General features: G+C 39.9%; 1 protein-coding gene across 1 annotated transcript; it reads right to left on the bottom strand.

Annotated features, from left to right (window-relative positions):
- Positions 1–4,546: 4,546 nt before the first annotated feature.
- On the bottom strand, positions 4,547–8,829 carry LOC124280548. Its single transcript, XM_046716496.1, has 5 exons — positions 8,546–8,829; positions 6,456–6,817; positions 5,867–6,013; positions 5,442–5,554; positions 4,547–4,719 (listed from the first exon to the last, which is right to left on the bottom strand). Exons 2-5 carry the CDS (start codon positions 6,592–6,594, stop codon positions 4,657–4,659), a joined length of 462 nt encoding a protein of 153 aa, XP_046572452.1. The 5' UTR covers positions 6,595–6,817; positions 8,546–8,829; the 3' UTR covers positions 4,547–4,656.
- Between the last annotated feature and the right edge of the window lie 3,930 nt (positions 8,830–12,759).

Below are 12,759 nucleotides of genomic sequence, written 5' to 3'. Positions count from 1 at the left end.
CCATGTGTTTCGATAATAGTGGAGTTTGTTACCGATCACACAATATGTCCAAGATACAGGGTTTTGCCACTCTGACAGATGAATACCCTAAGATTTCAGGGTGGAACTGCTGCTGGGCAGCTAACACAAGCAATGCCAGGTCATGTATCTCATAGGTTAACTTCTTTGAGTGGCATTGCTTCATGCCCTGCATTGAGGGTATATGGTCGTGTGGCTTTGTCCAGTCGCCTTGCTAGACTTAAACGGGTGGTCTGACCCTTGGCCCTCTGTATGATGTTAACACAATTAAGGAATAGAAAACACGTTTACAAAATGGATATAACAACTGTACATGTGACACTCTCACTCTGAAATTGTCCAATTACCACTTTGAAATTCATGTAATTGTATTCTGCAATGTCAGACGCTTCACCTTGATCAAGAAGATCTAAAAGTAGTGTACATGTGTACCCAGTATATATCTATGAAACAGCAACAGTTTCGTTTTTTAGATGTTTTTCGACAATCTGATGCTTTTGTGACCGCCTAAAGAAAAGAACTCACCCTTAATTAAATATGATGCCAATGGTAGAATGAAATGTATTGAATGATATTGAAGAGCCCACTTTTATGAAAAATCCCACACACAGCTGTTTCTTAAAACAGGTGGTCATGGTGACTTCGGTAGTCCCGTGACTCTTGAAGATCCGGATTAGAATCAATCTTCAGCAACCCATGCTTGTCGTAAGAGGCGACTAACGGGATCGGGCGGTCAGGCCACAGGTCATCGTATCCCAGTTGCATAGATCGATGCTCATGCTGCTGATCACTTGACTGTCTGGTCCACACTCGATTATATTTACAGATCACCGCCATATAGCTGGAATTTTGCTGGGTCCGGAGTTTAATAACAAGCAAACAACCGTACAGTAGGCCTGTGGAGCTGTACACTGCAACATCTCTGCTCTTCGGTGGATAATCAACTCAAGCTGGACGCTATTATGTTTACAAAACACTAGAGAAGCATGAATCTTCAGAAACAGTACTGATATATTTCTCTTGAACATGTCAAGTCCGCCAGTGTCTGCGGCAGAGCATTCGAAGCCATACGCGTACAATAGAGTGTCACTTTTGTTGTAGTTAAAGCAATATTGACTTATAGATGGTATGGACAACTTTTCATGTCCAAAGATCCCCATAACACTTATCGCTGCGTATACTTAGGGGCTCATCATTATAAACACATAACAAAAATTCGTCGAACGTCTCTCGGATAAAATAGTACATGTATTCTGTCAATACAGAGTGTATGTCCTACACAGTCCTACGTTTCAACGAACACTCAAGCACCCATGAGTTGACTCCCCTTAACGAATAAAGAATCGATTTACGTATGATAAGAAACAAATAGCTCGATTCTTTCCCTGAGGTCATGACAAGTCTTCTTTGATGTCAAATCATTAACAGTGTTAGGCTTATAAGCAGTACACAAGAAAGAATCCTGAACTTTGTGTGAAATGGATGGAAGGGTGTTAATAACACTACATATGTAAGAATATTTACATGTACATTTGTAAGAAGAAAACACCTTTAGCCATGTTGACATAATAACGGTAAAATGCTATGAAACAACGCCAATATTTCGACGGCTTTGTCGAGCACCACAGGAACAAATGGGTAACGGACCAGTTCTATTCAATCAATTGAATCAATGTCAGTAGCTACAAATTGTAATATATAAAGAGGTTGACACAATGTTGAAACTTCAACCTTCGGCGCGTGGACGTTGCAAATTAGCAAGCCATGGCATTGTGTAACCGTTATGGTTAGATAAAAGTGTTATTATGAGCACCTTACAGCTAAACACTCATTGTGTGTTATTCACATTAACAAACAACACGTATGGTGTAGCATGCATAATGACGAAGGAATGTGTATTTAAAGTTGCATTACTTCAGAGTAGATCATTTAGTTAACTTTATATGAAGCACAATCAGTACATTTTACTTGCCTATATGACACTATTTGAGAGGCCAATCAAACCCAGGTTACAGAAGAATCAGAGAGTGGTAAAGGCTTGAAACAAAAGTATTCAGGCTCAAATAAGATGATTATATACACCGCGCATTCAATCAGCACACAAAACCTTCTTGTGTAACACGCCCAGGAGAATAGATGCTTCACTCGACACATCGTAATGTTGTAACCGGCGAATACGTAGTATACGCTCTATGTGTTTTGTATATTACGCTATTATAAAATATATGAGTTATATACGCTTCTGGGTACAAAAACGTATTGAAAACAAGTTCCTGTATGGTTTAAATGATTTTCAAATAATCTTATGATATCATTCTATCAACCAAACAATCATCAAATGCTATCATTCTATTAACCACACAACCATCACCGTTCAATGTCGTTCTGACGTTAAAATCACCTTATTAACGAGTCAGAGGTTGTAAGCATCGACTTGTCAATACGCTAGACGTCCTGTCAATTAGAGTTTGCATGTGTTACAATAGATCCGGGAACTCTACGTTAAGCAGCAAGGTGCGGTTAAGTTTGATCCGTTTCAGTGGCTTGCTTGTTGATTGCGTGACGAGGTGTGCGGTATGTGAAAACAGGATCATAAATAGAGGCACCAAGGACAGTTTGCAAGTACTTTCTGGATGTATATTGTATTGTTCGTGATTGTGTGATCCGTTTGGAGGCGGGGATCAATTCCCACTGTGGTTGCAGTTAAATGTTGTACTGTACATGCATGAATACATGTTACCACCTCACGTCGATACTTAAGCGGCCTTCACACGGACAACTAAAGTTTGACAACACATGCTGTTAAAATTTTAGAAACTGTCAAACTCGCGTTTCCACACGTCAAACACATGTTGTCAAACTTTCGTGTCATTTGAGCGGCAAGTCTCTATCGGTGCGGTCACGTGACAAGTTCGTTGACTGCGATTGGTTGTTCCTGAACAAAACGAGTTTGACAACACATCACACGTCAAATCGAGTTTGTGCACACCGAAAGTTTGATGGAAAGGTTGGTGAGAATAGAGACCGATCCTATTTCTCGACAACAGTTTGACAATTGTAATTTTTTTTAAAATTTCACTCATTACTTACGTATTAAATGTGAAAATTAGCAGAACATAACTCCAGCTTCAAAGACAGGTTAACAGTTAGTATTTTGTCAAGTCACCATGGGCAGCAATGCAGGCTTCAATGCGGCGGGGCATACTACTGATCAAAGAAGTTAGAAAGCCGTGGTCCATGCTGTCCCAATATCGGACCAACTCTTCTTTCATTTCAGCAATATTAGTCAGATTTTTGTTATTGACACTTTCCTTCATAAGTCCCCAAACATTTTCTATTGGATTTAAGTCAGGGCTATAGCTTGGCCAATCTAATAATGTCATATTTGGGTCCGAAACCAGGCCTGTGAATGCTTTGAACGATGTTTTGGGTCGTTGTCCTGCTGGAAAATCAAAAAATTTCCATAGAACACGTGAGCAGATGGAAGTAAATGTCCCTCGAGAATATCTGTGTACCGCTCACTGTGCATATTCCCTTCAAATACACAGAGGGGCGTTGCCCCTAACACAGATATGCCCCCCCACACGTTAAATTTCGGACTGTACTTTGGGCGCTGATACAAAGGTGTTTCAGTTTGTTTGGTCCAGAATTTCAGTGTATTAGGAAACAGCCACACAGAACTTTCATCTGAGAAAATCACATTGTCCCAGTTATAATTTCTATGCTGTAAGCACCAGTTCAACCTTCGCTCCTTTTGTTCAGGTTTCATGATCGGTGATGGAATTCCTCGACTTTTCTGCCAACCCATTGCATGCAGCTCAGTTCTAATTGTCTCCTTACAGACAGCCACAGTTCCTCTATCAATCATATCCAGCCTTAAGTTTTCTAAACTCCTTCGTTTGTTTTTAGAAACAAGAATACCAAGCCGCCTCCTGTCACCGACAGTCAATTTTCTGGGCCTACCTGCGCCTCCCTGGTGCTCAATGCCATATCCATTTGCAATATTTTTCAAAACACGATAAACAGTGGACAAAGGGATGCCTGTTCTACTTGAAATCACTTTAGCTGATCTGATGTCTTTGTTATAATACTCTAAAATTAACGTCCTCTTCTCTAAATCATCCATACTGAGGATCTCTGAAAATGTCGTCTGCTAGCAAGTAAACAAAGGGGGATAACTCTTCACAAACTAATGATAAAGGATTAACGGAGTTGTTTCTATTGAATGAAACCAAGCACTTGATAGCAGGTCAAGGTTGTTTATACTAGAAATCCAATTAAACATATTCCTAAAATTCTCAAATATTTCTGGTCATACTATTGGACCCCAACCCCACAAACACCCCACACCCACAACCCACAACCCACAACCCCACAACCCCTCTCCAATGAAAAATATTGAAGGGGATGACAACCATTATTGGCATGAGTATATATTGTTACTCAAGGAAGTAATTTAATGTTGCAGATTAAAAAATATTCAATAAATAAATGATCTTTTGAACATTCAAGCAACCAATGTTGAGGATTTAAGTATGGGAGTAAGGTTATTAGGTAATTGATATCCTGATTTGTCTGTAACAGATAACAGCGCTTCAAGATGTGTACACAAAGAAGGTTGTCGACGCATACTAGTAGTTAACTTTTTACCTGCTGGTCACCAAACCCATCGGATCTCTTGGTGATGGGCTTGACTTTTGTCTGAAAATCAGTACGGTTTACAATAAATGAAAGCAATTCTTTCACCACGTTTGCAAGTATACATCGTGACTATACCAGTTACATATTTGGACAGGTATATCGTATTGCTGTGAGTGAAAAGGGAAAGTGATACCAATTAGGATATATTTATAGAAGAAAGAGTAATTAGATACAGGTGCTACAGGTGCTACGTTCCTTACATATCATTGGCCATATGTGTGCAGAAATGATAATGGAATAATTTGTTTGTTGAAAACAGGCTGCCGTATTGGGTAAATGATTGCTGTGAAGCTGACATCACGGAGATACATGGCAGTAGCACAAATGGCCAGGTGTTTAAGTTTAAGTTAAAGTTGCTACTTACCTCAATAAAATAATGAGTGTGGTAGCAATCATGTTATCCATTTACTTCCGTTTTCAGTTCACATATTTGACTGACTGACTGACTGAGTATGGTTTTACGCCGTTTTTAGCAACATTCCAGCAATATCACTGCGGGGGACACCAGAAATGGGCTTCACAAATTTTACCCATGTGGAGAATCGAACCCGGGCCTTCGGCGTGACGAACGAACGCGTTAACCACTAGGCTACCCTACCGCCCCCCACATATTTGAAATAGAGGGTACGGTTTGAGATGGTCTTGAAGATCTTTGAAAATTATATGAGACATCAAAAACATAATTATGTTGACTTCAAAGGCCTGATGCTGAATTGCCTTACCTTATTAGACTGCTTTAAGGCCTTCAGACATTTGACGAGGAACCCACACACTATGACAGTGACGAACATAGCTACGGCAACACCTAGACCAATCGTAGCATACTTATATTTGTCTGAAATTAGAAGAATAATTATTTAAAATGTTTGAAACAAATTGAAGATAAATGTCCATGTTAATGTGTGTGTTGCCTTTGGTATGAAATGTACATGCATAGCACCTACTAATCTCACGTTCTGAATCAATTGATGAACTGGCTGATAGAATATGACCACAAGACTAGAAGGCATCTAATAAAATAATTGTATTGAGTTTACAGTTCCAGAATTCTATAACTGTCAAATAATATGGGCATTTCTTCCCAGGAGAAAACACATCAACCACCTTCTCTTCGTAGTAGAAAATGAGCTATGAATCTAGTTCTTACTTAATTCTGACATGACGGGATCCTCTGTGACAGTAGCAGGCCCTTTAGAATGATCAGTACTGTTATCTGTACACTTGTCAACAGTTGGAGGGGTAGATGCTGCGTCATTTCCACACGTCATTTCCACAGTTGCACCATTTGCTTCAGCTGAAATGAAAGTATGGAACGAAGTAATTTAAATTACCAACTGTAGCCATACGTCTTCATGTAAATTATAATGGAAATATTATTGAAAATCCACTTTGTAGTGAAAGCAATGTCAGAAAGGAAATGACCACCTATTCCGCGGAGTATACTTTCTTCAGAATAAGCATGTTAGGTATTATATCTGATGTACTTTCGTAACTAATAATGTTTATGCATTCTATATGTAATGTAAAAACAAAACTGATATACGACTACCAAAATATTAATAAATTCTAATTAGTTTCGGACAAAACCGGCAATGTGTTGACTGCGTCGAACTTTGGAGCGAAACAAACCCGTGTACTCTGATATTTGAAAGGGATCGCTATATGTCTGAAACAATACCTATACAAAACTAACCTCACTTCTACTCAACACACACAAAGATAATAACACAACATACACTTTATTTCAAGCCAGTAGCGTCCAGTATTTCCACTGTTGTTATTCAAGAAGGTGATCACCAGAAAATGAGATTTGCTCTTGAAGGCCTCAGTTATCTTAAAGGTGTCCCCGTTGTTGCTGCCGCAATCTATTTGCATTTCTTCATCGTTGTCTTTAATGTTGAGACGCTGCTGACACGATCCACTGCTATCGTTCTGAAGATCCAAGATCCACGTGGATTGCGGTGATGGCGACAGGATGCGGCTACGGAACAGCTTACCTCAGTACCAGCTGGGATACCAGCAGGATAATCCTTGCTTTTGAGATACACCGACGTGCCGGAGACACTTGCATCTTCCACTCCCTCCAACGTCAGAGATCCTACCAAATATGATATCATTTTATATAATTTGATATCAACAGAGAAGATGAGTACACGTGTTGTCTATGTCGACACAAAACGAAAGTGGTTAATGAACCTTAACTAGAAATCAGAACAGAGTTGACATCAATTGACATCAATTGAACTCGAACTCGGACCTCGTTTTTATCCTTTTAAAACCAAGATAAGCCTTAAATTAGTTTAAAACGTATGACCATGTTGCCAAATAGTACAAATACACGATTACGCGTGTCATACTGTTTCAGCATGTCCGGGTATAGTAACTAAGTTTCATACCATTGATTATGTGATAATATACGTTGGTACTCGTGAAGATCCGGGTTAGAACTGGTCGTCAGTAACCCATCGTTACAGTCGTAAGGGTGGTTATTATGTTCAGGCTTGTTGACTTGGTTGACACATGTCATCTTATCCCAGATAGATACTCGTTATGTCAACCCCTGGATTGCATGGCCCAAACTCGATTATTTACAGACCGGCGTCATATAGCTGGAATATTGCTGAGTGCGGCGTTAAACAACGGACAAACATATATATACTTATATATACGTACGTACGCACGCACGCACGCACGCACGCACACGCACGCACACACACACACACACACACATACATACATACATACATACATACATACATACATACATGTAGAGGAAGGTCACGAACAGTCACTCCTAGAACGAGGGGAGATCACATTGAGCTCTTTAAAATGACCATTTTTGCATAATTATATATTTTGGTTGACCATAACGGGCGATCTTTCTCTATTTATCTTCCCGTCATTAAACCCTGACGTGCGCTGACCCGGATTGTCCAATCTTAAACTGATAGCGCATCTGGATTGCACGAGACGAGCCGTCCGTGTAACTATCACATGTACATACAGTTAACCAGTACCACAATCAACCTTGCAGGCAACATTCAGGCTGGTGTACAGACAGGGTATCTTTTATTTCATCTATGCGATATGAGTTACTAGGGACTCAATGTGCCTCGTTTTCAGACGTAGGAAATCCTGTGATAAGCTACCGTTTTTCATGTCGTTTTTTCTTCAACCTGACTAAATCCCCTTCAAAGACTTCAGTCGTGTTTTAATTGAACACGAAAAACCTATACCTATAAGGCTGACAGATCATGGTGGAGTTGGAATAATAAACTGAGTTACATCAAATTAACACAGTCACGCTTGTCGCGAAGCACGCGTACACACCATGATGATGATAATATAACTGAGGGTACTTATACCGCGCAATACTCTACACCACAAAAGGGCGTGCTCAAAGCGCGCACAAACATCACAACATTATTACCCCTGTTAACCCAAGCTGCCTTTTAGGCGCTAGAAGCTTAAGGTTATAGTCACATGACTTATCCCACCGGGTACCCATTCTCTGCTGGATGAACAGAGGCAATTTTGAACAAACTAACTTGCCTAAGGTGAGACCACATGTATCACATGTGTTTCGTTGTGGGGCAGGACTGAAGTACTGGAGACTCTCAGGAGTCAAGCTGCCAAACACGGTTACCCACCCCAAAAGGACTCTCTGAGCTCAATGCTGCTTAACTTCAACTGAATTGTGACCTGAGCCCTATGCACAGGACCACCATTTGAGTTTAAATGTAGAAATCTTCTACGAAGTTCTACCTCCGTAATGACGAAGACATATTGAATATTAAAAGTAAGAAGAGGTTAAGATGGTACGTACTTGGTATACAGAGATATTCCATCATCATGTAGTTGGATCTTAAGAAGTATCCAACATCGTTACAACCCTGGGTCAGCTGTGTAGCTACCTTCATCTTGCACGTGTAAACTCCCGTGCAATCTTCATAGAAGGACATTTCTGAAGCCAGATACAACAGCTTACAGTCTCTGGAGTCGTAGGTACAACACTTTGCTTCATCCCTGTTTGTTTCTGTTGCAGCCTCAGGACACCCGGTGTCTTCCTTCTTCACCATAGCATAAACACCAGCCACTGCAATGATAGTCTGGTTTGCACATGCAGGGATAAGAAAATCACCATGTGTGTTCCCATGGCAACCTGTACTGACTTGAGCCGGAACCGATAATCCTGCTGGAAACAAAATTTTTAGATCATGCATTCATAAGTTTAAGATTATAAAATCTCAAAAATATGCCAAGAACGTTATATTTCAATTTTACATGGGATATATCAAAAACAGATTTAATATTAAGTTGATTTTCGTACACTTACCAGTTTTAGCTGCATGTTGTGGTAGAAATAATATGGAAAACCATAATGCATATTGGCACATTAGGGTATGCATTGTTACATGAGTTTCTTTTCTCCTTCTAGTAAGTAAACGTAAGCATTTATGCATGCCACTTGGACAGTTATTTTGCTAAGAGCTCATAGACGTTTCATTAACGTACTCTATACACCCAAAACGTCCTGGTTGAAAACAACCAATGAGCTGAGCCAAGAACGTTTTCTGGGTATTCTGGGCCACAGTAATTACTAAGAATTGAGCTAATCGGGTCATTTAACAATTACGCTTCGTGTGATCTATTCAAGAAGGTCAGTTGAATGATTCACGCTTTGCAGGACATAAAACAGAAGGTCTGAGTGTCACAAGATATGCAATTTTGTTTTATTTTCTCGCCATGGGTAGCGCATAATCATCACACGGAAGTATGCATGCTAAATGGTAGAGCCGTTAAAATGGTATAATATTGTGTGACACTAATGTGAAATGGTATACGTTCTATTTACAATTGCTGCCACATGGCACTTGTTGCAAAAAAGGATTTTAAAAGCACCAGATGATATACCCGGGTTCGATTCCCGACATGGGTACAATGTGTGAAGCCCATTTCTGGTGTACCCTACCGTTGTATTGTTGGTGCATTGCTAAAAAGAGGCTTAAGATATAAGTCAGTCACTTACTCTAGGCAAAGAGACCAACATATTAAACCTTACGTAAGTTACGCATGTCATGTATTCCGGTATTCCATGTACCTGGCTTAGTGTATAGTGAACAACTTAAAGCACACTTTATGTCAAGGGTAATCAAATAGATCACGCCAAGCTCCAGTAGTTCTATATTCTGATGTGTCAGAAAAGTAGGGGACAGGTGCCTTGAGGTATACTCCAGTAGATACCCCCCCTGGGTTGCGTCAAATTACCTTCAACTGGTCAATAATCTTGTGCTCAAAGTGCAGAATGACACGCGATATTTCGGCATTGATTTCGTTACAGACAGCTTGAATGTTCAGCAAAACATAACGCAGTGATATGCTAGTTACATTTGTGCAATGTATTTCAATTTCAAACTGTTGTATCGGTTCGATTGAGTTAACACCACTCTCTGTGCAGGCTTAACACAGTTACCAAATAGACAACACAGACCACTCTCAACTGTCAAATGGTAGACATAAAACAACATCTGTCCGTCCCTATTACCCCACTTGGGCAGCTATTCAGCGCATTGACTATGCTTCTAAAAAAATGTTTATATTATGTAGGGAACAGCCCACAGTTAATCACGACTTTCCGATTGAATAACGCGGATTCGTCACTCATATAACAAATGTGACAGACAGATAATTTATTCAAGTCTCACCTCAATTTATACATAAAATACATATGGTACAAAAACATAAAATCTTATGTATACACACACACACACACACACACACACACACACACACACATATATATATATATATAAAAGTGAACCACCCAAAATGGGTTATGAGAGACTATAAAATGATAAATTGTATAAAATTATACATCAAATCAAATAAATGAAATACACAATACAAATATGATGAATACTGATATATTAGTTGTCAAACAATAAAGCTTAGCAATCCTAAGGGTGGTGTTGAACATGGATCCCGTCAGAGATCACTAAGACCTTGAAGGTAATTCGATTTTGTTTACCTCTTAGATATTAAACAGTACATTGCTTAAAACCTGTTAGTCCGAAAATATCGTCTTCCCGACATGCTTGTCTGGAAAATCAACATAGCTCAACAACCGTTCCTTGTCTGGGAAATCAACATAGCTCATATTCCTTGTCTGGGAAATCAACATAGCTGAACAATAAGTGTTCCTTGTCTGTGAAATCAACATAGCTCAACAACCGTTCCTTGTCTGGCAAATCAACATAGCTCAGCAATTGTTCTTTGTCTGGCAAATCAACACAGATAGCTTAACAATTGGTAGAACAAACAAACCAGAAAACAATAAGACGTAACAGTTCCGTCTATCTAGTTGCAAGTTAGTTACAGACAACCCTCATGACGACCTACGAGGAACCCACACATGTGATCCGGTGTTTTACGTCATATGTCAAAGCTATTCATATTTTGCTCATCTTCAACCTCCTAGACAGGATCAACCGGCGCAGATGTTTCCTCTTCTTGTTTACGTTTCTTGTGTTTTCTTTTCGTTTTCTTTTGCCCGGTTGTATTGTCCAGTGAGTCAACATGATCTAGAACATTCTCACCAGATGGACGATGCGACACAGGTGAAGTTTCCGCTATTGTTTTATTCTTTAATATGTTCTCGCTTCTACTTTTCTTAAGTTTCCTCTTTTTCCTCTTCTTCGTCTTTTTCTTCGCAGCCTCTTCTTCCATTACACGGCTCGAATCGAGTGGTGTTACATCTGCATACATCCCCAGCTCTTCAACTTGCTGAGATAAACATTCTGTATCAGGGTTGATATTGGGAGGTGTATCTCGTAGGATTCTTAATGTCGGCAGTGTTCCTGTTCGTGGGGTAAATGTAGATGCAGATGCTGAAGAAATAGTTTGACTGCTATGTCCAAGAGGCTGTATCAGACTCTCGGTGTTCAAGGTGTTCAGTAGTCCTCGTGAAGGTACTGCTCCTTGTAATGGCGGAAGTTGTGTTACCCGATTACCTCCGCCAACATGATTCCGGGGTATCTGCAACTGTTGTGTCACGAGGGGTGGAATCTGTGTTTTAGGCAAAAATCGTTTCCCTGAAAAAGATTCGTCGATTCTGAGACATCATTTTGCCCCTGAGATCCCTCTTGTACACCGTCGTCAACTCCCTCCACGTCTTTCGCTGAAGCAACCTGCAGGAACAATATGGAGAATTCGGGTAATAAAGAAAGATATATTTCCGTAAATGTGCATCACACCAGGTTATCATTATGGGTGATATATTCACATTTTCACATCAACCGTGAGTACTTAATTCGATTTACGGAGTAATGGTGACCCATGCCTTTGCTTGTTTAGTGACGGGTTGGTGTGTAACTAATAGAAGACAGATGACATGTACTCTGAGAAGGAACATCACTAAAACACATTGCATATGATACAGGTTTATGTGCTAGCTTAATGTTGGCTTTAGTGTGTGCAACTAATTTTGCCCCCACGCCGATCTGTTCTTAGTAAATGCCTTTTTAGGCAATATTCTCTACCAAATAGGAAAACACAAGTAACTCCCGTAAATCACTGCATGCCTTAATACGAGTAAGTGAATGAGTGAGTTTAGTTTGACGCCGCACACAGCAATATTCCAGCTGTATGGCGGCGGTCTGTACATAATCGAGTCTGGACCAGACAATCCAGTGATCAACAGCATGAGCATCGATCTGTGCAATTGGGAACCGATGACATGTGTCAACCAAGTCAGCGAGCCTCTTACGACAAGCATAGTCGCCTTTTGTGGCAAGCATGGGTTGCTGAAGACCTATTCTACCCCGGATCTTCATGGGTCCCTTAATACGAACATGAAGCTAGGTGTAACGTCAATAAAGACGTAGTGTATCAATATAGTGTATCCTTTGTATTGGACAAAACTTTAGATTGGACTTTTATCGTTAAAGAACTTTATATATGAATTATTTTGTATACATCAACTATCAGTGGCGAATTGAAGTGATGAACCAGTTCCTGCAGATTGCTCTAGCATATTAACAA

Source organism: Haliotis rubra, unplaced genomic scaffold (assembly GCF_003918875.1).
Source record: "Haliotis rubra isolate DU_JTF1 unplaced genomic scaffold, ASM391887v1 Scf27, whole genome shotgun sequence".
Classification (NCBI taxonomy): domain Eukaryota; kingdom Metazoa; phylum Mollusca; class Gastropoda; order Lepetellida; family Haliotidae; genus Haliotis; species Haliotis rubra.
The sequence above is the reverse complement of the archived record's forward strand: the minus strand, read 5'-3'. Positions and strand labels throughout refer to the sequence as shown.